This window comes from Leguminivora glycinivorella, chromosome 18 (assembly GCF_023078275.1).
Source record: "Leguminivora glycinivorella isolate SPB_JAAS2020 chromosome 18, LegGlyc_1.1, whole genome shotgun sequence".
NCBI lineage: Eukaryota > Metazoa > Arthropoda > Insecta > Lepidoptera > Tortricidae > Leguminivora > Leguminivora glycinivorella.
The window spans coordinates 12,925,236-12,949,778 of record NC_062988.1 but is presented as its reverse complement, the minus strand read 5'-3'; the positions used below and the strand labels follow the sequence as shown (position 1 = coordinate 12,949,778).

Below are 24,543 nucleotides of genomic sequence, written 5' to 3'. Positions count from 1 at the left end.
TAATATTATAAATGAAAGTGTGTGTGTCTGTTCGTTTGCCCGTCTTTCACGGCAAAACGGAGCGACGAATTGACGTGATTTTTTAAGTGGAGGTAGTTGAAGAGATGGAGAGTGACATAGGCTACTTTTTGTCTCTTTCTAACGCGAGCGAAGCCGCGGGCAAAAGCTAGTCATATTATATTTCTGGTCAGACTTTACATGCACGCCTGTTTCTAATAAAAAAGTAGGCAGAGCACATGAAACTAATCAAGTTTCAGCGGCAATTTAACACGTATCGTCGACTTCTACGACACTTGCGGAAAGAACGGGGGTGGTGAAATTCTTAACCCGTCACCACACGGGTAAAGTATGTAAGGTACAGCGGGGAAAATCTCGACTAGGGGGCAAATATAACTGGTAAATTTTTTCCATGTTTTACAATGTTTGCATTATTAAATAGAGTGTCCACCGGTTATAACTATATCGTAGGCGTGTTCAGTGGATACATGTAGAACTCAATATCACAGTGTAATGATGGAAAAAATGGATTAGTGAGAATTGCCCCCCAGTCGAGATTTACCCCGCTCTACCTTAAGGGTAAAGAATGTATGTATGTATGTTTGTTTGTGTGTGTGAATGTTTATTAGCTTTATCAAAGAGGATCGAGTATTATAGAGAGTTACTGTCAAAGTAAAATGTGTAATTACAGTGCATAGACTGCCATCTCTCGACACAAGCTTAAAACTTTTGAACCTCAGTATTGACAATTTGGCCCATATTGTTAGCTTGATTGGAGTTAAAATGTCAAATATTAATATTAGCGCCGTCTAGCCGAGCGTTCCCCAAAGTTGTAACACCATCTAGGCCACCGTACCTTTTTCTCTATGGCTTTGAGGTACGTTTTTTTCTTAGACCTTATCCGTCTATACGGAGTTACATATGTCTTTGGCTTTATTTACCTGTGAATCGTCACCGAGGCCAGTGAACCGCAGCCCTTTCTTGAACCCCGCGATCCCGAAGTCAAGCAAGCCCTCCATCATGCCCGCGGCCTCGTCCTGCGACCACAAACCTTATCATCCAACACATAAAGCTCACTTTACGATAACATTAACGCATTCATAGATACATATGCTATAGCATACGCGTAGTCATTTGTTGCCTTTGGCCATAGAGGAATAAGGGAAGAGTTGTAATGTAACTCTAATGGTGGCTCATTCAAATCGGTCAGTTAGGGAAATTCTGAAAATATAAGACATACGAAGATCTGTCCTTAGGAACCATGTCATCGATTGTAATAAAAAGAAAAACTGCATTGATACATTTGAAAAAACTAAACCTATCAAGTAAAATGTACCCAGCTGGGGAATCGAACCCGGTTGTTTTGAAAAAAAAATAAGCCCCCACTTACATTTTTTTCTATTCAAATATCGATTGTGTAGGTCTTAAGCTGTAAATGTCTCTATGAAACATGATGTTTAAAATGAATAAAATGAATTGTTTTCACATAATTTAATTTATTTTAGTAGATGTTCGATTCGAAGTGACCAACGTTAGAGTATTCAACAGCTTCTTTTTCAAATGCATGAATGCAGTTTTTTCTTTTTATTAAAATCGGTGACATGGTTCCTAGGAACAGATCTGAAAGACTGATCTTCGTATGTCTTATAGTTTCAGACTTTCCCATACTGACCGATTGGAACGAGCCACCCTGTATACATTAGTAAATGCGAGTTATTTTATAGGCATAGTTATAGTGACCTCCAGGCCTAAATTATCAGTACTGCTACTTGTCAATAGATGTCGCGACGAACGAAGAGTCTAATGCTCACCAATTTTTAGCTAATATTACAATTAATCAGTATTCTGTTTTCAATTCCTTCTGCTTGTAATATAAGTTGTAAACTGTTCTAATATTAATTGTTTGGCAGACGAGACACTATTGACACCTAGTATCGAGTAGTGGTACTGATAATAGTGATAATTCAGCTATTTAACGCGTGATTGTCGCTAGATGTCACTATATCTATGCCTATACAAAAACTCGCATTTACCATCATTTACTGATGTATGTAGTTACAACTATTCTGTAACTTATTCCTCAATACCTTTGGCCTATGACAGATGACGTCACTAGCCGTCCGTGAACATGTTAAAAAGGACAATCACTTACTCTGAGACTCGCATGTAAGGCCGGCAACAGACAGTCTTAAAAATTCATAATCTTAAAAAAGATTTGTATGCAAACTGACAGTTCAAACTGACACTGACAGATCTGTCAGTGTCAGTTTGCATACAAATCTTTTCTAAGGTTATAAATTTTTAAGACTGTCTGTTGCCGGCCTAAGAAAGATGTCTTTATATTCTAACATTTAAGGTTAATTTTACAACAATTAAGCAAAAGTGTTCACTCTGTAGGTACATAGACAAAAACACCTAATAAGGAGGCACACTGAAAGGTTATGACAGATGGCGCCACCTTATATACGATTTTTGCACAGATAAAGAAAAGAATAAGACTGCTTTTTACTTTATCTGTAGGTTTTTGTTAATAGCCATAACACATCACCGGACCATGCTATAGTACATTACGATAAAAGTGCGTAAAAAAGGAAGTTCGAAACGAGTGGCGATAAATTAAAACACGACCGAAGGGAGTGTTTTAAATCGACACGAGTTACGAATTTCCTTTTCGCACGTGTATCGTACGTTTTTCAGTACAGATGGCTATCCGAAGTTTCGACCTGGCATATAATGAATCACTTCTCGCACTAGTGCGTAAAAAAAACACCATCTGTACTGAAATAGTACATTACGATACAAGTGCGTAAAAAAGGAAGTTCGAAACGAGTGGCGATAAATTAAAACACGAACGAAGGGAGTATCGTACGACGTTTTTCAGTACAGATGAGCTTCCGAAGTTTCGACCTGTTATATAATGAACCACTTCTCGCACTAGTGCGTAAAAAAAACACCATCTGTACTGAAAATATCATTTCATACGTTTTTTCTCTCTCACATATGAAATAACGTTTACCGGTAATGTGTGGGGCGATTACACCTAGTGACAGATTGTGAATGACAGTGACATGCCTAGACACTTGCACAGGCGCCGCCTGGCGGAATAAAATGTCAGTATGCCTCCTCATTATAAAAGCTTGAATTCTAGTACAGATTGTAGTTTTTAATTGATGAAACGTAATTCTAAAAATAATTTAGCCAAAAAGTATTGAGTTGGACTTAGAATAAGTTTGCCCATACCTCTCGTAAAATGTATCATTATTAAATAAGGAAATCGATGTATGGAGTGAACACTTTAGGCTACCTCATTTTTCTATAAGTAACACTAACACAACGCTAGCGGCCTCCCCACACCAATAGATGCGGAATTTGCAATAGCTTAATATCTATGTAATATAAAAACGAAAAATATGCGCAATAATACGTCCTTCTTTGTCAGCTATGCGCATTCTGTGTCGATAAGTGTGAATAGACCCTTACAGTTAATTTTACAATTACACCAATCTATACAAACCTAACCAAGTCACGAAATATTATACAAAATTACCGACTGAAATAGATACCATACACTAAAGAAAAAGCGATCAAGCCCTCTGGTGGCGAAGCCGGGAATCGAACCCGGGTCTGATTTGTTCCCTACATCGATAGATGGCAGCACCATCTCTCTCGCTATTTATCGTAATCCTGCAAAAGGATTCATATAGGAGGTGCAAGCACAAATTGCTCGCCCTTAGAGTTGGTCAAAGGCGCCTGGCCTTCAGAGATAACATACACTAGAGAAATTTCGACGGGTACCTCGGCGGTCGAGGTGGTGTAGCGGTTTATCACGTCAGCCGCGTTAGCTGGAGACCCGGGTTCGATTCCCGGCTTCGCCACCAGTGGGCGTGATCGCTTTTTCTTTAGTGTATGGTATCTATTTCAGTTTATAATTTATATATAGTAGTGTTACTACTTAAAAAAAAAAAACAAATCAAAAAATACTTAATAAAATAATTTGATTTGTTCCCTACATCGACAAAATTACCGTTAAATTTACCAATATTGGACATTTTCACGGTGCGTTTTTCACCTTTGTTCCAAAATAGGCAACCAACATATCGTCACTACTTTTTAAAAAACTTGTATCTTAGTCTGTCAATGAAAAGAAAATTGTAGTAAGTATGTATGGAATGCATACAGACTTACTGCGTTTTAACTTTGAGGAGCAGCGTGAGATACGAGATTTTTTCAAAGTAGTGACGATATACTTTATAAGTACGTAACTATTTATACAGATCGTCACTACTTTTAAAAAAACTTGTTATTTCGTCTGTCAATGAAAAGAAAATTGTAGTAAGTATGTATGGAATGCATATAGACTTACTGCGTTTTAACTTTGAGGAACAGCGTGAGATACGAGATTTTTTCAAAGTAGTGACGAGATGTAGTACATAATATTTTTCATACGCATTTTCCCGGAAACGTTCGTATTTGTCGTGCTACTTCAATACATATATTGATTTAAACTAACACGATTTTCTCATATTCTTAATTTTATAAATTAAGACGGGACTTAATCGCGTAAAACTTACGTTTATATTTAACCCGACGTTTCGGACGTGACATTACGTCCGTGGCAATCAAGTGCGGGTAGTTCGAAAAACTCGTACAGCTAGAAGATGTTGATACGACTCCCAGCCAGTCTACCCGTGACCACGGACGTAATGTCACGTCCGAAACGTCGGGTTAGTTATAAACGTAAGTTTTACGTGATTAAGTCCCGTTTTCATTTAGTAATACTTCTTGTATTTACTGAGACTGCTGGAATAGCATGATATTTCATACGTTTCCGTGGTGGAAAAACATTTTGCACTAAATCTGTTCTTATTTAACCAGTACGTGCAACTATATTCTACCTTTCCATGCAATTCATGCCAATCGGACATGGGACATTCAAGACATGTTGAACATTGGGAGATTACTTGTGACAGAGCGAGCTCAAGGGACCTCATCCAAGAAATGTCATAAGTCACCTAAGGTACAGCCTAGCAAAAAATAGTAGAAAGGCGCTACCGTCTATGCAAACCGTTTTGCATGTTATATTATAACTATTGAGTCACTTTTGTGAGACATGTTGCTATGATAATTATAATAACCTAACCACAAAATTAAATTTTGAAAAAAAACCCCATCCCGACTTAGTGAACCGATTTTCATGAAACATGGCTAAGAACATTCCCGACTAACTCAGCTTTCAAACAAAAACAAACTTAATCTAAATCGGTTTATCCGTTCGGGAGGTACAATGCCACAGACACGTCAAACTTATAACATCCCGTCGTGTTTGAGTCGGGGGTTAAAAAATAGTTCAAAGTTCAAAGTTCAAAACTTTTCTTTGCTAAGTTAGTTCCATTTCTACTATTTTTGGCCAAGCTGTAAAAGCTGGACTTTGTGTAAATGTGTCTTTAAGAGATACGTTCGAAATACAACATAGTACAACTTATAAAGCCGTCTACATTGATATTTCGTACCTCGGAATCATTAGATTAGTTCAATTTTCTTTGGTAGTTTACACTGAAAAGTCATTGTGACATTAAATTTGTGATAGTAAGTAGGTAGGTTACTTACATTCAAATATTTCTCATAAAATAAATCTTAAATAAAATAAGTATCTACATGTAAAGGAATACAGGTCTTTAAATAGTTTAATATCCTTGCAATCACAGTGACTTTTCGGAGTTAGCCTTAAGGAAGAAAAATAGATCGGATAATAGGATAATTATTTACTAAGAGTAAAGTAATCTGACTTTAACTTATTATAGTTATTCAGATTAAGTACCTATCACATTACAAACTTAGATTTTTAGGTTTCGGAATCTGAAATTTCTTAGACCGGCCAGATGCCGGCCAGGCGAAAATTTGGGTGGTCATTATTATATTAGGAACTAGCTTTTACCCGCGGCTTCGCCTGCGTAATAAAAGTATTCATTAAGATTTTCATTTGGATCCGTAGGTTTCTCTGTAGGTATATTTATCTGCGATTATTTCGATTGCACATAATACTTTTGCTTGCAATGATTGTAGAAATATTACACATCGACCACAGCGTAGGTAATTCTATACATATACGCTGGGGAAACCTTTATAAACATCCCACATAGCCCGTATTTCGACACTATGATCGGTGGGTAAAAAGTACTTTTTTCTATTATCCCTTACAATTTTTTACATTTTGCTTAGGTATACTTATCGCAAACGTAATCTTTAAGCAAGCAAACAACGATCGTCTTAGAGCACATTGATTGAAAGAGACCGCCGACCGATTATCCGTATCCCTCTAACGATACCCATATTATCCGTATCCGTATCCGTATCCGTATCCCTATCGCTATCGCTATCGCTATCGCTATCGCTATCCCTATCGCTATCCCTATCGCTATCCCTATCGCTATCGCTATCCCTATCCCTATCCCTATCCCTATCCCTATCCCTATCCCTTATCAAGATGTTTAATGATATAACACTTTAAGTTCTCGCGCTTTGTACACATATTTAAAGTCACATACAGGTCGAACGCGATTAATTAACATTATTTTTACCTTTTTTCCCAACGTTTCGGCCAGGTTGCACTGGCCGTGGTCGCGGAAGACTGACGTCCCAGCAAAATGTCACCGGAGATGTAAACAACACAAAACTACCCGATATTAATTTATATAAATGTTCGGGGTAGACAAATAAATATAATCTACCCGCTTTTACTTAATGTTTATTTTCCACCATGTTTATTTTAAAGGTAAAAATAATGTTAATTAATCGCGTTCGACCTGTATGTGACTTTAAATATATGTTTAATGATTTCTTATCAAGTGCTAAAATATAAAGTTTTATGGTTTTATCTTTTAAAATTAAGAAATCCCATACAAACTTTCAACCTCTTTTTCAACCCCTTCATCCCTTTTTTTTGAAATAAAAAGTAGCCTATGTTCTGTCTCAGGGTCTAAAGATTGTCTGTTCCAAATTTCATCAAAATCGGTTGCGTGGTTTAAGCGGGAAAGCGTAACAGACAGACAGACAGACAGACAGACAGAGTTACTTTCGCATTTATAATATTAGTATGGATTATTACGGCCATGAATAATTAACCCTCATGAAAGTCAGCTAACTCTTTATTGGTGGGTTGAGAAATGGTAACCACAGAAACACGTAAAAAATTTTAAATTCAGTCATCGCCTTCTTTGTCAGATAATACTTTAGAGTCTGAAAAAAATCGTCAGCCGGCTGTATCGTGGTGGAAAAAACGTCAGCTGGTTGCGTGAGCATTTAAAAAATATGCGCCTTGTCTTAGTGTAACGCCTGAGTGCACGCTTATTAGGCGTGCAGCGGAGCGGGGCGTGCGGCGTGCATGTCAAACTATTGAAGCTCATACATGTCCTGAGTCGACGCTGCGTAGCGTGCACAAGGGTAAGCCCGCCCCGCTGCCGCCGAACCGAACGCTTCAAGCGTCCACTCAGGCCTTACGGCTCCGCCACGATATTGGTCTAAGCACCGCAGCGGTGAGCGGCGGCCATACATTGGAGCGAGACACAGCGATGGGACTTTTCATTCGCACGTATGGCGGCCGCTCACCGCTGTCGCGCTTAGACCACTGTCGTGGCTGTGCCGTTACACTAGAAGTAAAAATCCGATTAGCCGATCCCAAAGCATAGAGAAGCGACAGTACGTGCGTGACTAACATTGGGCCGGACATCTACACGAGTGGGGACCTGGAGGCCTCCGATCTTGGCCTTGGCGGAGTGCTGGAGCTCCTTCAGCAGTTCCACCGGCTTGGGGCTGTGCTCTTTCTTCACTGGGCTGTCTTTCGGCGGGCTGTCGCGATCTAGGTCCAGTGTGTCTTCTTCGCCTGTAAAAAGAGAAATAGTATATTACGATACAAGTGCGTAAAAAAGGAAATTCGAAACGAGTGGCGATAAATTAAAAAACCGGCCAAGAGCGCTCAGTGTAGGGTTCCGTAGTTTTCAGTATTTTTCTCAAAAACTACTGAACCTATCAAGTTCAAAACATTTTTCCTAGAATTTTTTTACAAAGTTCTACTTTTGTGATTTTTTTCATATTTTTTAAACATATGGTTCAAAAGTTAGAGGGGGGGGGACGCACTTTTTTTTCCTTTAGGAGCGATTATTTCCGGAAATATTAATATTATCAAAAAACGATCTTAGTAAACCCTTATTCATTTTTAAATACCTATCCAACAATATATCACACGTTGGGGTTGGAATGAAAAAAAATATCAGCCCCCACTTTACATGTAGGGGGGGTACCCTAATAAAACATTTTTTTTTCCATTTTTAATTTTTGCACTTTGTTGGCGTGATTGATATACATATTGGTACCAAATTTCAGCTTTCTAGTGCTTACGGTTACTGAGATTATCCGCGGACGGACGGACGGACAGACAGACATGGCGAAACTATAAGGGTTCCTAGTTGACTACGGAACCCTAAAAAACGACCGAACGGAGTGTTTTAAATCGACAGGAGTTATGAATTTCCTTTTCGCACGTGTATCGTTACGACGTTTTTCAGTACAGTACAGATGGCCCTCCGAATTTCGACGTGACATATAATGAACCACACAAGCACTAGTGCGTAAAAAACACCATCTCTACTGAAAAATATGTTTCAAAGCGTCAAATTTCAGGTCGCTGAACTAAACGAAATTACCGCTTCCCGGGTCCGTAGAACAGAAAAATAGTAGTAGGTGGAAGTTTGTGTGGAGAATTAAGCAATTTTCGAATTTAAAGCGAGCGAAGCCGCATGCAAATGCTAGTATTTTATATTAGAATCCCTCTATACACTCAGGATTCAATTATATAATAGGCTACTTGCCTCCTAGTCAAATCAGCTTCTTTTTAAGAACTGTCAAAACGAATTTTAACGTCTTACTAATATGGAATTAATATGAAATCGAATTGAGTGACGTCACGGTCAACAGTTACTTTATATATTTCTACCTGACTTATTAAATAGAAATTGGATTTAAACATAACTTCTATCCATGCTTTTCTTGTATTTATCTGATGCTTTATTTCGTGCATGGTATAAAATATTTTATTTTAAGTACAGTCAAGTTCCCTATTCTTTGCTTCACTGTTGATTTCGCCGTAAATACGTAGGTAATTTTGCTCCCTTATGAAACATTTTACTACTTTTAAAAAATGTGCTTAATGGGGTAACCTAATAAGTAATTGTTGCTATGAAAATACATAATTCAGTCCTATATAAAAAAATGTTGATCTATTTCGGGGGTTTTTAAAAATACCGGTTAAGATCCCCGGCTTCGAGGTACATTTTTTCTTAGACTTTATCTGTCTATACCGAGTGAAATATGTCTTTGATCTTACCAAACCACAGGGGCGGATCCTTAGCGCTGTTGTCGGGCGACAATGGTCTAGCTCCGGGTCTATAATCGTATTTGACACATATTTTAAGGCCCTGTAGGCCTAGCCGAAATGACAATAGTTGACGCTAGACGCCGACCGAAACGCAGTCTGGCTCTGTCGCGCCAATACGGAAGAGCGATAGAGGTTATGTTATGATAAAGCGATATCGTAAGCGTTTGTGCATATGGCTACGCACCCTGATCACACGGTGAACACACGGGAACATAAAAGAAACAGAAGCATAAGACTAGGGAACAAATCAAATTAATTTATTGAATATTTTTGATTTGTTTTTTTTTTTTCAAGTAGTCACACTACTATATATAAATTATAAATTGAAATAGATATCATACTCGAAAGAAAAAACGGCAAGGCCCACTGGTGGCCGAGACGGCAATCGAACCCGGGTCTTCAGCTTACGCGGCTAAAGCATAAGTATTTCCTTTACCTGTGTACTAAGTTTGGTAACTTTGAAGCATGTTTTGACCATGATTTCCATATATCCTCGTAAGGCCCAATATACATTACAATGTATATAGTGTTGCAATCTAATTTGAACTTTCCAAGAACTGAATAAAGTCTAATTTCCATTGTCTTTTGATTTTTGAAACAAACGAAAATCTTACCAATTTAATAAATACAATAAGCTTCAAATTCAAAATGGGAAAACTAACTATGGTGGGCTTTACGAGGTTGAAGTAACGTCAAAAATAAGTACAAGAATGGGTAATAACAGAGTACCTATTTTTTGTTACAAATGAAAGTAAGTAATGATGATGTCTTACCGAACCACAGGGGCAAGTCCTTAGCGCTGTTGTCGGGCGGACTATGGTCTAATTCCGGGTCCGGCCATAGTCGGCCGACCACGCCGCCGTCCAGGCTGGCTAGCAGGTCTTGGCCCATGCTGATGCATTGCAGGTCCATGTCTGTGTCCCAGGTCTTTACGCTGCCTGCCGAAAATATCCATACTATTACTATTACTATAATTACTATATTGCTATATCCATACTTAATATTATAAATGGGAAAGTGTGTGTCTGTTTGTTTGTCCGTCTTTCATGGCAAAACGGAGCAAAGAATTGACGTGACGAGATATTTGAAGGGATGGAGAGTGCCATAGGCTACTTTTTGTCTATATATATATAACTGCGAGAAAGCGGAAAGGCAAGATTAATCCCGAAAACTTGCAATTTTTAAGTATATAACTTCTAGTACTTGTAAGTGGGCTATTTCTAAAATAAATATTGAACACCTGACACTTTTAGGGTCTCCCCACACTGAGAGAAATTTGCATTGTGAATTTAACAAGTTCAACTCGTTGCGGGTTTTTATTTTATTATGGACTAATCGGCGATTGACCCTAGTCACACCAGGGTGCGTAGCCGAATGGCACTAACGCTCACGAAACGAAACGCTAGTAGATATCTATCTCTATCGCTCGTGCGTATTGGCGCGACAGAGCCGGACTAACTGGCGTGGCGTTTCGTTTTCGTTTGGCGTCGGAGAAATGCCATTCGGCTACGCACCCTGATGGGAAGTGAAGACAGAGTCTAAGATGGTGCTCACCGATTCAGTAATAGCCTATTCACTCTTACTTTAAAGAGACCGAGGAGGTTTAACCGTTTGAAACAAAAGTATTTTAGTAAACTGAATAAATCACAATATTGAGGATACGATCGAATCTGTACGAACAACAAGATCAAACTTGTTAAAAGATATTTGATTGAATCAGCCAAATACATTATAAACTGAAATAGATTATAAACTGAAATAGATACCATACACTAAAGAAAAAGCGATCAAGCCCACTGGTGGCGAAGCCGGGAATCGAACCCGGGTCTCCAGCTAACGCGGCTGACGTGTTTGACCGCTACACCACCCCGACCGCCGAGGTACCCGTCGAAATTTCTCTAGTGTATGTTATCTCTGAAGGCTAGGCGCCTTTGACCAACTCTAAGGGCGAGCAATTAGTGCTTGCACCTCCTATATGAATCCTTTTGCAGGATTACGATATAGCGAGAGAGATGGTGCTGCCATCTATCGATGTAGGGAACAAATCAAATTATTTTATGAAATATTTTTTGATTTGTTTTTTTAAGTAGTAACACTACTATATATAAATTATAAACTGAAATAGATACCATACACTAAAGAAAAAGCGATCAAGCCCACTGGTGGCTTGATCACTTGGCTTTGGTGGCAGTGGGCTTGATCGCTTTTTCTTTAGTGTATGGTATCTATTTCAGTTTATAATTTATATATAGTAGTGTTACTACTTAAAAAAATAAATCAAAAAATATTTCATAAAATAATTTGATTTGTTCCCTACATCAGCCAAATACATGTTTAAAACAATATATGTCACGCTGCTCTTATAAAATCGACTTGTTGATTCAAATGACAAGTAACTTGTAGAATGCACTAGTTACACTTACCAAATCTAACTTGTTCTTTGAACCAAAGAGCATGTAGGCGCTATTTTAACCAAAAACTTGTTGAACAAACATGAAAACTGGTTGTTTTTTCTCTCAGTGCAAGCCTATGGACGCGGAATCGGCTTTGCGGAATGCGTAACGCATGCGTTCAGCAACGACGACGCGTAAGCGTTTTTATACTAACGAACGATTTTTGTTCGGTTATAGGCTTGTGTAGTACATGTACTAATAGTACAAAAGACACGATTCCCTGCACTGTACTAGACCGAACTACTCCCAAATGATTCTGCTCTCTAGTACATTTAGTACACTCACACACGCGCAAAAGAATGGGAGCGAACGGAGCGAAGAGCCCAGGAGTGACCAATGACACAGCAAAGCGATCCGAGTGATCCGACCGCAACCGAACTAGAACCGACTGACTCAGCGCACGAAAACGGCCGATCAGCTCTCGGCTAGTACGAGCGAGCGTTACTGTTCGCCATATGCACAGCTTTGTCTTTCGCTCTCTCAGTGTACTACTGTACTAAATGTCCTAAAAGAACGAACTAGTACACTTCGGAGATCGTACTAGTTGGGAGCGATCTTTTCATTGAACGAGCAGGCTCAACGGCTAGATAGGTTTGGGGAAAATCTTACAAAACTGAATGATGAAACTTTCTTGGAAGGTCTGTGCTAACGATTCCAGAATTAGTATCATTGAGGACATCTTTTGTCCCAAAATGTTTCCAAATCATTTACATCACATGTGTTTTATGTGTCTTTATACCTTCAACAATCCGGTCATAGATCTTGACTTCTCTCTGGCGTCCGCGCCGCTGACGCAGCACTGGCGCGTCTGTAGAGGGCACCACCTCAGCACCCTCTATAACCGGTTCAGTGTCCGGTACTAATGGCGTGCTTAGGTCTTCTGTAATATCTGCAAAAGTAAACAGTAAGTGCGTTTTCACATTATCCGATCGGATGTCGGACCGATATCCCATACATTACAGGCGCCATCTTGGATTTTTTCTATTGAAATCCTTCCGACATCCGATATCGGATCGGATAATGTGAAAACGGCCTAAGGGTTAATCATTAAAGATGCCATAGTAAGAGTAAGCTGGTGGCCTAGCGGTAAGAGCGTGCGACTTTCGATCCGGAGGTCGCGGGTTCGAACCCGGCTCGTACCAATGAGTTTTTCTGAACTTATGTACGAAATGACATTTGCCAGTCGCTTTTCGGTGAAGGAAAACATCCTGAGGAAACCGGACTAATTCCAATAAGGCCTAGTTACCCTTCGGGTTGGAAGGTCAGATGGCAGTCGCTTTCGTAACACTAGTGCCAACGCCAAATCTTGGGATTAGTTGTCAAAGCGGACCCCAGGCTCCCATGAGCCGTGGCAAATGCCGGGATAACGCAAGGAGGATGATGAGTAAGAGTAAGTTGGCGGTTTCCGCTTTTTCTCGTGTATACACACTGATCACTGCAAAAATTGTATTAGCGCCACTAACTGACGCAAACGCGTGCGACGTAATTCACCTACGAATTTATCCGAGCACGTGCAGTGAACAAGAACATGTTAATATAGGTACCTATACTCTTGCCGCCCAATGTACAGTGTGCTGCAAAATTGAATGGAGAAGTTATGAATGAATGAATAGGCTAGTTTCCTATACTTAAAATATTTTATGCAGTGCACGAAATAAAGCACCACATAATTAGAAGAAAAATATGGACAGTAGTTCTGTGTAAACATAATTTCTATTTAATAAGCAGAGATCGGATTTTTGTGCGTCATCTCATACTAAAAGTCATTAAAATGACGTAAGTCTCTAAGAATGTCGCAAATCCGTCCGATCTCTGTAAATAAGTCAAACAGAAAGATATAAAGTAATTGAATTGACCGTGACGTCACTCCTCAGTATTTCATAGTAATTCCATATTAGCAAATTGTTTTGAGTTCATAAAAAGAAGCTGATTTGACTAGTAGGAAACTAGCCTATTCATTGATTAATTCGCCATGCACTTTTGCTACTCACTGTACATTTAGGTGTACCACATTTGGCGTACATGCCTAAAGGCTCCTTATAGGGACTTCATAAGCAATAAGGACCAATTTATGTAAAAAAAAATTAAGCTGGTAACATCCTTATTGCACAGGATTAAAATTTCTTAGCAAAAATGTTTTACTCAGTGGTAGTCTGAGGCTATACCATACCTATGTGTCATTATAAAACACAATAAATAGATAAACTTAAAATAATGGTATTATTAAAAAATTACACATATTTAACACGAAAGTTTCGAAAATACGCCTGTGAACAATTTTATACAACTCACGCAATTTATTAGCATAAAAAATCTAAGTATAATTTAATAGCTCATTAGCAAATGCCACATTTAATACATTAAAAATGTTGTCTAGTTCACAGTGAAAGTTATGATAACAATGAAATGTAATTAGGCTCAAAATTAGGCTTAACTTTTAACACATGCAACCCTATAACTAAAACTGTTTTTTTCTTTTGTTTCGCATATGTATTAACATTAGATTTATGTACTTGTCTAGTCTAAGCATATTTGTATACCTACTTGTAATACCTAATACCTAGTGAAGTTAATTTCTATAAGATTTCTATCTGTGAGAACCTGTAATTGGCCTTCTGTTTCTATTGTTTCTGTTAACATGTTTCATGTACTGTTGGTTTTCCAATAAAAAAAATAAAATAAAAAGTTCTTACCCCGGGATTTCACCATACATTCTTCTATAGTATTGAATAGCCACAATGAAAATATAGAAGCTATTAGAAACTTACCTCTTTGTAAAATAGGTGCAGCACTATTAGTCGCAATTGAGGACAAAACTGATTCAATCATTGTCTCACTTTCTTTCTCCTCTACCTCTGACTCTTCTACTTTTTCAACAACTTCCACAATCTCTGCTTTATCTATGATATTCAATAATTTATCATTAATCCAAACGGGATCGGCTAAAGTACTCTCAATAAACGTATCAAGTTTCTTAGACAATATTCGGACTAGTAACTCTGAATGTGGAGTGTCCCAAAGCTCCCAAGGAACAAGTTCTTTAAAAATAATCCGCAGAACATTAGTACAGTGTTCGCCCGATTCTAGTTTCTTCTCAAATATTGGATGAGATTTCTTATAAAGAGACTCTATAGAATTTGTCGGCGATTTTTCGTGTCTTTTCAGAGTTTTCCTGTATTCTCTTAAGTGGCTAGTTAATATGGAACAGGTGTCTATGAATACTTCTTTGGTTTCAATTTTGTTGCAGATCTGAAAAGTAAAGAAACATATTATTATAGATACACTAGCACCTAAAGGTGATGCAACAGGTGTCTATGAATACTTCTTTGGTTTCAATTTTGTTGCAGATCTGAAAAGTAAAGAAACATATTATTATAGATACACTAGCACCTAAAGGTGATGCATGCATATATTACTAAAGAATCACATTAAAGTTTTGCATCATTTTACCTCAAATTGGTCTAATGGATGAAAATTATAAAACATGATGGTACATACAATCATTGGCCCATTTCTCAAAGCTGAAAGTTATAAGTTAAAGTTAGTAGTTCTCTTTTCAAGTTGTCATAATAGACATTGACTACCACTTGTAAATAGGCTAGTTTCCTTTACTTAAAATGAAATATTTTATGCAGTGCACAAAATAAAACACCACAAAATTAGAAGAAATATATGGATAGCAGTTATGTTTAAACGCAATTTCTATTTAATAAGTCAAAGAGAAAGGTATAAAGTAAATGAATTGACCGTGACGTCACTCAGTATTTCATACTAATGCCATATTAGCAAATCATTTTGACAGTTCTTAAAAAGAGGCTGATTTGACTAGTAGGAAACTAGCCTACTGTAACTTGTAGCTTCGAGAAATGGGCCCATATCTATATTGTCAGTAATATATGTAGTTAAGACTAACCTTGAAAGTTTTTTCAATCATTTGATCCAGCAACTGCTTGCACGCAAAAGGAAATCCAATTTCTTGTGAAATATACGGCTTGTACCACGACGACACTAACTTCTCCTGCAGCACCGTCGATATAACACTCAGCTCGTTCGTATCATACTCTTTCCCTTCTTGGAAGTCCGCAGATCTGACCCTCTTCTTGACTTGCGGTAAAAACCGTTTTAAAAATATAAACTGAGAATAATCCGCAAATAAACCTTCCAAGTCATATTTAATGGGCTTATTCATATGCAATAACCACTGGATGAACTTAAAACTAAACGATACTGAGAGGATAAAGACTACAATAACGTATAAAGGAAACCATATCCCGGTTAACGGGGATATGTTCGTCGCACAGTTGAGAAATATGCAGAGAACACATACACCACACGAGAAGAGGGTTACACATTCTAACAAATTTCTTTTTAACAACATTTTAATTTAATATAAGCCGAAATTTGTAATAAGTAGAGCGCAGAATAACTGGTTTGTTTATTGATTTTTGCGAAATCCTTGTACGTACGTCAATGGTCTGTCAAACATATGTCATATGTCAAACGCAACAGCTGACATTGACGGAGCTATTCGAGATCAGTTCGAATTTAAATAAATGCATACCGTATTCAATCATTTTGTTTTAGCTGATATATGATGATGATTTATACCATGTCATAAGTATAGTCGTATAATAACAGGCCTTTGCATCTATAACAGATGATTTAAGCAGCATCCTTGCGACACTTACGTTCGTGGCTGTATAGCCCAATTCGAGAGAGGATCCCTCGTCCGCACACATGGCAGGTGTATGCTCCCCCAGATGGGCGGGGGTTAGAGGCCTGCTCGTGACGCCTCATGCGTTTATCATTCAAGGAGGAGAACCAGGCGTTGTCGTGCTTGGATTGACCGTCATGGACAACACGGCGCCACGTGGGTCGGTCTTCGGCCAGCCGCTGCCACTGGTTGCATGGAATATCAAATGTGACCATGTCACGCTTCACGCAATCTTTAAAGCGCAGCATTGGCCGTCCGACCGGTCTCTTTGCATCTGCAACCTCTCCCAGCAGGATTTGACGTGGTAAACGAGTCTGCTCCATTCGATACACATGCCCGAGCCACCTCAGTCGCCTCTTCTTTAGTATGGCTGTGATACTAGGAAGCTGTGCCTCGGCTAGAACAGACTCGTTTGTCACGCGATCCTTCCATGTGATGCCCAGTATGCTCCGCACACAGCGCATGTGAAAGGAGTTCAGCCGGCGTTCTTGCTTTGCGTACGATGTCCAAGTTTCCGCTCCGTACAGAAGTGTACTTAGGACACATGCTTGGTAAATGAGAATTTTCGTTTTTACCGTGAGATGTTTATTGTCCCAAGCCCTTGTACGGAGCCTCCCGAACGTTGTGGCCGCTTTGCCGATGCGGGAGTCGATCTCCGCGTCAAGCAAAAGATTGCACGACACAAGCGAGCCAAGGTAGCAAAACTTGCTGATCACCTCTAGAGGTGCACCGTTAAGCACGATAGTTGGCTGTTCTGAACATCCTTGCGCTAGTATGACGGTCTTCTTGGCATTAACCGACATGGAAAAGAGGTCGCACGCTTTTTGAAATTTGTCCATGATGGTCTGCAGTTGAGACTCACTGTGAGCGACGAAAGCAGCGTTATCAGCAAAGAGAAGGCTATCTACAAAAAAGTCCTTTCTATGTCGTTTGGACTTAAGCCTAGCAAGATTGTACATCTGACCATCGGCTCTTGTATACAGGTGTATCCCCTGTAGATCATCTCCAAAAGCAACCTTCAAGAGTACAGAAAAGAATATTCCGAAGAGAGTAGGTGCCAGTACACAACCTTGACGAACGCCACGGCGTACGTCGAAGGGAGCCGATGTTTGACAAGAACCGAATAAAGCCCCTCTCTACTCACAGTGTCAAATGCCTTGTTGAGATCGACAAATGCTACGATAAGAGGACTGCTTTGCTCCCTTCACTTTTCTTGTAACTGTCTGAGTGAAAAAATCATATCGACAGTTGACCGTTGGGCCCGAAAACCGCATTGTGCCTCTGGATATACGCGGTCAGCCAGCTTCTGTAGTTTGGCTAAGGTAGCCCTAGCAAAAGCTTTGCCGACTATGCTGAGGAGGGATATTCCACGGTAATTGTTACAATCACCGCGGTCGCCTTTGCCTTTGTAAAGAGTGACGACATTAGCATCGCGCATATCCTGAGGCACGCAGCCTTGTTCCCAGCATTTGGTCAGGTGGTTATGAAGGACAGGAAGGATGCACTTCAACTTGACGATTCCGGTGTACACTTCGTCTTTGCCCGGACTTTTGCCATGTTTTAGCTGCTTGACGGCCAGGTAAAGTTCCTCTACGGTAGGTGCGGAGTCCAACTCGTGCCAAGTGTCCAGGGTCGGCATTAATCCTGCAGTTTCTGGTTGAATGTCGACTGGGCACGAGTATAGCCCGGTGTAATGTTCCACCCATCTTGCCATCTGACGGCTGCTGTTTGTTATGACAGAGCCGTCAGCCTCTTTTAGAGGGGCCGTCTTTTTTGTAGGAGGTCCAAGAGCTCGCTTAATACCCTCATAAACACCGCCCATGTTTCCTGCGTCTGCGCTTGCCTGAATTCCTTGGCAGAGTTCTGTCCAGTATGCGTTTGCATAAAAACGAGAGCTGCGCTGGAGTGAGGCTTTCGCCTTTTTGAGCTCTTCTCGTGCAGAATCACAGGGATTAAGGCGGAAATTTATGAGAGCTTGCCGTTTCAAGTTAATAAGGGGAAGTAAGTGCTCCTCATTTTCAAGTATCCAGTCGTGAGACCTTGCCTTTTGATAACCAAAAACCCTCCCCGCGGCGTCTGTGAGAAGAGACTTAATCATTTCCCACTCGGCTTGCGCTGATACGGAACTGTCCCAATTCGCAATTTCGTCACGTACTGCAGCACTGAATAATTCCACTGCTTCCAGGTCCCGGGTCTTAAAAAGATTAATCCTCTTTCGGCCAAGAGGCTTAGCAGAATGGATCCTTTTTGGGACTAGTCGGACCTTGGTGGAAACCAAACTGTGGTCTGTGTCGCAATCAGCGCTGTGGTACGTCCGCGTGTGAAGTGTTTCGCGCAGGTCTCTTCTTCTAGTAAGTGCAAGGTCCAACTGATGCCAGTGTTTTGAGCGGGGGTGCATCCAAGAGACTTTTCGCATCCATTTTCCTTTAAAAAATGTATTGGTGACGCATAGTTCATACTTAGAGCAGAACTCCAACAATCGTTGTCCGTTGTCGTTGAGCTTACCGACACCATGCGCACCTAGGCAATCAGGCCAGTCAGTATTATCCTGACCGACCCTAGCATTGAAGTCGCCCAATATATGTAGCCTGTCGGATGGACGCACCCCGCGGAGCACTTCATCAAGCTGGTTGTAGAATTGATCCTTGGCCTCGGATGTGGAATGAAGCGTCGGTGCATAAGCGGAGATCAAGGTGACATAGCCGCTTTTTGTATTAAGACGCAAGACCATGATGCGCTCAGATACACCTACTGGTGTCTCAATAGCATCAATAAGTTGATTACGGACCGCAAATCCTACACCATGCTCCCGTGTTTCCGTGGAACTCTTGCCCTTCCAGTAAAAAGTATAGTGAGCTTCCCGTAAAGAGCCTTCGTCCTCAATCCTGGTCTCCTGTAAAGCTGCAATATCGACTTTTAACCTATTGAGCTCCACGTCGATATTGTAGGTCTTTCGCAGATCTTGTGCGATATCAAGGTTTTCACAGGTGTTCGGAAAACCCGTCCTCATTGTTCGGACGTTCCATGTCGCATAGCGCATGTAGGAAGCGTTGATATTGGGTTTAAATGTTTTGTTTTGATTCTGAGCAGGTGGTCGGTTTTACAGCGCTAACGTCCGGCTGTTAAGCTTATGTTCTGTTCACCCAGACAAAACAAGTTAACGCTGAGGCGGATCAGTACCTTATTGGTCGAGGATTGCTCAACTTGAAGCAGGCGGTAACTGATCAGTGGACCTTCGATGGATCCTCCTACTGTCGGGAGTGGCCCCTGGCGCCCGCACATACGACGCCTATTCGTGCGGGCTTATAACCGGTAACTGCCACTCCCCGTGTTGTTTCCCCCCTGCACGGCAGGTGGGCGAAGTATAGTCGTATAGGTTAACAACAGGTTGTGTTTGAAGTATAGTCGTATAGGTTATTGCATTTACCTAATTTCTAATGAGTATTATAGTTCTACAACAGCAAAGACATGAAAATTAAAATGTGCACGAAACGGCTTTCTAACAAAATAAAAAGTTGATCCTTTGACTTGACGTATGACGTTTCATGTAAACGTCACTTCACTTGACTTGTCTGCCTTGAGTGCATCAAATCGTGTTTCGTAGATTTCTTGGGACTATTTTTAAAGAAATAACTTCGAAATTTAATTCAAGATGTAAGTATAATAAACTATTCTGAACTTAACTTTGTTGTATATGTTTGTAATTGATTTTACCTTTTATTTTCAGGTCGAAAGTGACTTTTAAGATTACGCTGACTTCGGATCCGAAATTGCCTTTTAAAGTGTAAGTTTTTACTTTTATTCACCAGAGAGTTCTGTCCCTGCACGTTTGCGAAGTAACTTCATGCTGTTAATGCCTTAATTTATCTCAAATTAGTCTCAATTTGTGTTAACAGATGCTGACTGGGCAGAGCTGAAGTTACTTCGCAAAGTCAACTATGGACGTGGTTGCTAAGCAATTCGTCGACCTTTTTCAAGATTTCCTCCAACTATGCCAGCTCCACGACTGGCCCGACAATGACACATCTGACACAGAAATTAAAAATGCATTCCTTGTAGCCCATCACATTGAAAAATGTCTAGATAAATTCCAAAGAAGAGATATGATCAGTGACGTCCTTACCATATTGAATAAAGAACATGACATGTCAAACATTGTGCTTAAAAACTGTTTTGCAGACCCACCAAAATACATATTGAAGAAAATTATAACTTCCAATACTAAAATAACACAAATGGATTTAGGTTTCAAAATATTTCTTCAAAATTTCTCAGATGATAGATTAGAGAAATGCTTGTCTGAGCTGATGTTAGAAGCGGCATCAAAGGAGACTCTTCTTAGAAACTTATCTATAGAAATGTCAAGAGACAAATTAATGCAGTTTAAAAGTAATATTCTATTAGATGAACTAAATAATTGTGATGATCCTAAGGAACCTATAATGATTATGTTAGATAGTTGCACTCAGGATACAATTGATCTTTTAGTCTTAAGTTTATTAAATAAGGATCTTAAATATCATAAAGCTGTGAACAACATTATCAATACACTAATAACAATTATATCAAAACAGAGTCACATTTACAAAAAATTCTGGAACTTTTTGTCCAAAGTTGATGAGAAACAGTTCATACAATTATGTTTAGAACATTCAGACTTGTGTAAAATTATTGTAAAAGCCTTATTAGACTGCGGTAAGTTGTTGAAAGAGAATATGTCATCTGAATACTTTTACATTGACCTGACATACTCTGAGCTAGCGGGCATAGTGCAGACGTTGTGCAAGGATCCATGTTTACGATTAGAGTTTGAAGATATAGTTAGGAGCAGTTCTGATGATTGGACGTTTTGGGAGAATATGTTGCCATCATGATAAATTATTGTTTAATTTTTAATACACTTTTTATAACACTTTCATGTTTTATTACCGGTCAAAAATTTAAGTTCACTCCTTGTTTTCAGTACAATTGACTGCTTTAGTTGTTTGTAGTTCAGACGTCAAAATTTGTTTCGTAAACAATTTATATTTTTTTAACATCTGTTTCCCTCAAATCTTATAGGCTAAATAATTATTTGGCCTATATTATCTGGCTAAAACTGTGTTTCGTGTAAAGATGTGTCTCAATTAGTGGCAAAGGCAAGGCCATAAATATAACTAGCATTTTGCCGTCATGTTTATTAGATTTTAGTGAAAGAAAGGTACGTCAATTGTGTCTAACTAGTAAAACAAATCTCCACAAAACAATAAATATAAGTTGAAAACATATTTTGACTACCAAACCGAAGATAATTATCGTACAAAAGTACTCATTTGTACCGAAATCAAAGGGTGAACTCAAACTTTTGACCGGTACTGTAACTTTCCCCTTACTCTACTACACTACCCATATGGGGTACAGAAACCACCTTTTTTATAATTCTTATAAAGTAGGATAAACATATAACTGATATATCTGATGGTGACAGATATATCAGTTATATGTTATCCTACTTTTAGTAGCAAGTGTAACTGGTATACTATAACCGTTCTTGTGAATTAAATAAAAAAAAATCAGAGTGATCAAAGACGAATGTCTGAATATGCATCTATTGTCATGGCGTGTTCAAGAATTTTTGCGCGCCTCGGAAACTTAGATAATTATATTGATAAGTGACTGGAATTATCCTCATTTACTGTTCAATATCAGTATAACTTATTTAGCACCTTTAAAACGAAACAAAGATTTACTTTATTTATAAACAACAACATAATTGAAACTTTTTTGGCACAATTAAATATAAATCAGCTTCAGCTTGAATTATTTTCGAATTTTTTATTGTAACAGTTAAAATTCGTATGAAAATTATTCTTCACTCTTAGGGCGCTCATTAGCGAAATGCGAGAGAGTTTAAAGCGAGGCGACAGCGAGCAAATTCACCGCAAGCGCGTGCACTGTTTTTATTAAGTGTAGACTTTAATATGAAATTTCGTCCAGGCTGAGCGTGCCAGAAGCGACGCCGTTCACGGCAGTGCTCAAGTTCGCTGCCGAAGAGTTCCGCGTGGAGCCCGCCACCAGCGCCATCATCACGGATGACGGCATCGGCATCAACCCTCAGCAGACCGCCGGTAAGAATTGATACTACTATTATGGAAAGTGTGCGTGTCTGTTTGTTTGTCCGTCTTTCACTGCAAAACAGAGCGGCGAATTGACTTGATTTTTTTTAAGTGGAGATATTTGAAGGGATGGAGAGTGACATAGGCTACTTTTTGTCTTTTTCTAGAAAAAAGTGCCCACCAAAAACATTATGTAAAAGACTAGCCAAGTCTCGATGCAGCTGCTTGTTTCTCTCTAAAAAGTAATGAAATCTAGACAAAGTCGTGCCAAGTCTAAGGTTTCTTACTGCGATTTCTTTAATATTATAGTTAATGTTGTGTGACTTAGCCGTTGAAGGGTAGGTAGTGGTTCTGGCGACAGATTGATGCAATGGTGTCATGGGGCACCTGGTTTTGTACCCTTGTGTACCCTTCAACGGCCAAGTCACACAACATTAACTATAATAATAAAGAAATCGCAGTAAGGAACCTTAGACTTGGCACGACTTTGTCTAGATTTCATTACTTTTTAGAGATAAACAAGCAGTTCCATCAAGACTTGGTTAGTTTTTTGTTTTTGGTGAATTTTCTCTTCGTTTGTAGAAACGTGGGCATGAAATGAAGCGGCCCGTCAAGTTGAATATTTTTTGTAAAGGCGGTATGTCAATCGCCAATAGTTTGGTTGGGCTCTTGTGTTTTCTAATCAGGGTCACCAGGTACTCCAGAAATCGATTATCCTAGTTTTTATAGTGTTCCCTTTATGTGGCCATTAAACCCAAACTCTGTACCAAATTTCAGCTCTCTTGAGTTTATGGGAAATAGTAGTTCTATTCTGATGATCATGAGTGAGTGAATCTTATTTCAACCTGTCATATTAGTCGGTGACTACCACTTGTAAATTGTAACTTGTGGCTTCAAGAAATGGGTCACTGCTCTTATCCAGAGGTTCTCATAATAGGGGCCAGAAAATGCGGCGAGATGGTTCCAGTAAAGGATGGTACGGCAGTGCTTGCTTCGCGCTCGACTTGGCGGGGCACTGCCGTGCCCCCTGGCTCTTTCAATTAAAATATTTACTTCTTCTTTTTCAAGGTAACGTGTTCCTGAAGCATGGTTCGGAGCTGCGGCTGATCCCGCGGGACCGAGTGGGCCACATATCCACATAAACATTCCTCGTCCATCGTACAGTCAGCAACATGCACAGCTGTGAATAATGTGCCAAAAATGTGTATACACAACTTTATTGTCTGTACATTATGGTGTGTGTATATACATAATTTAGGCAATTTGTCTGTGTTCTCAGCTGTGTTGTTGACTGTACAGTCAAGTTAATAAATATTGGCACAGACAAAGTGGCAAATTATGTATACACGACCTTAAGGTCACATGTATGTTTTTGGCATTTTGTCCGTGTCCATATTTCTTACTTTGACTATTTCCCATTTGCTTCATACAACTGATGATGGCCTTTTCTGTATCATTGTATGTTATTGCAAAGAAAATAATTAGGTATGCCAATTTAATTAAGTACTGCTGTCTGCTACTACTGCTACATCAAAATAGTTAAGAAATGTGGAAGTAATATTGTCTTCGGTTACCGCGATAGTTACTCATGAAATAAAACTATGGAAACGGATTAAAAATAATTTTTAAATTCATTATACGCGATTTAATCCGTTTCCATAGTTTTATTAAATGTGGAAGTGTTTTATCGTAAAGATAGCTACATATGCAGGGGTGCATACCGGACCAATGACACAGTATAATAAAAGAGTACTATCGTACAGTATGGCTACTCCCGCTCCCCGCTGAAAGCACCGCGCACCCCCTCTCGGTTACCTCACAGTTACCGCCTGTCAAAAAGCGAACAGGCGACCT

General features: G+C 39.4%; 2 protein-coding genes across 6 annotated transcripts in view; one reads left to right on the top strand and one right to left on the bottom strand.

The window, feature by feature from the left end:
- LOC125235857 overlaps positions 1-16,322 on the bottom strand; it is a 32,486-nt gene extending 16,164 nt beyond the window's left edge. For 2 of the 4 annotated variants that reach the window (XM_048142471.1, XM_048142474.1), the window contains exons 1-6: positions 15,794-16,322; positions 14,649-15,129; positions 12,620-12,769; positions 10,201-10,365; positions 7,710-7,876; positions 939-1,034 (exon numbers count right to left, since the gene is read on the bottom strand). In XM_048142471.1, coding sequence (XP_047998428.1) covers positions 939-1,034; positions 7,710-7,876; positions 10,201-10,365; positions 12,620-12,769; positions 14,649-15,129; positions 15,794-16,258 — 1,524 coding nt within the window. In that variant the 5' untranslated portion in view covers positions 16,259-16,322. The remainder of the gene's footprint in view (positions 1-938; positions 1,035-7,709; positions 7,877-10,200; positions 10,366-12,619; positions 12,770-14,648; positions 15,130-15,793) is intronic. The other 2 variants (XM_048142472.1, XM_048142473.1) reach the window with 2 other exon arrangements.
- Positions 16,323-20,116: 3,794 nt separating this feature from the next.
- On the top strand, positions 20,117-24,543 carry LOC125235856 (ubiquitin-fold modifier 1). Of its 2 annotated transcripts, XM_048142470.1 has the most exons (4): positions 20,117-20,248; positions 20,322-20,378; positions 22,571-22,701; positions 23,758-24,543. In XM_048142470.1, coding segments are annotated over exons 1-4 (264 nt in total). In that variant the 5' UTR covers positions 20,117-20,246; the 3' UTR covers positions 23,832-24,543. The 2 variants fall into 2 exon arrangements, with proteins under 2 accessions (XP_047998427.1, XP_047998426.1); XM_048142469.1 differs by lacking the exons at positions 22,571-22,701; positions 23,758-24,543 and adding an exon at positions 20,491-21,501 and having other exon boundaries at positions 20,152-20,248.

Bases quoted from the DNA above. Each gene is read 5' to 3' on its own strand.
- LOC125235856 (XM_048142469.1), top strand. From the start codon at position 20,533: ATGGACGTGGTTGCTAAGCAATTCGTCGACCTTTTTCAAGATTTCCTC.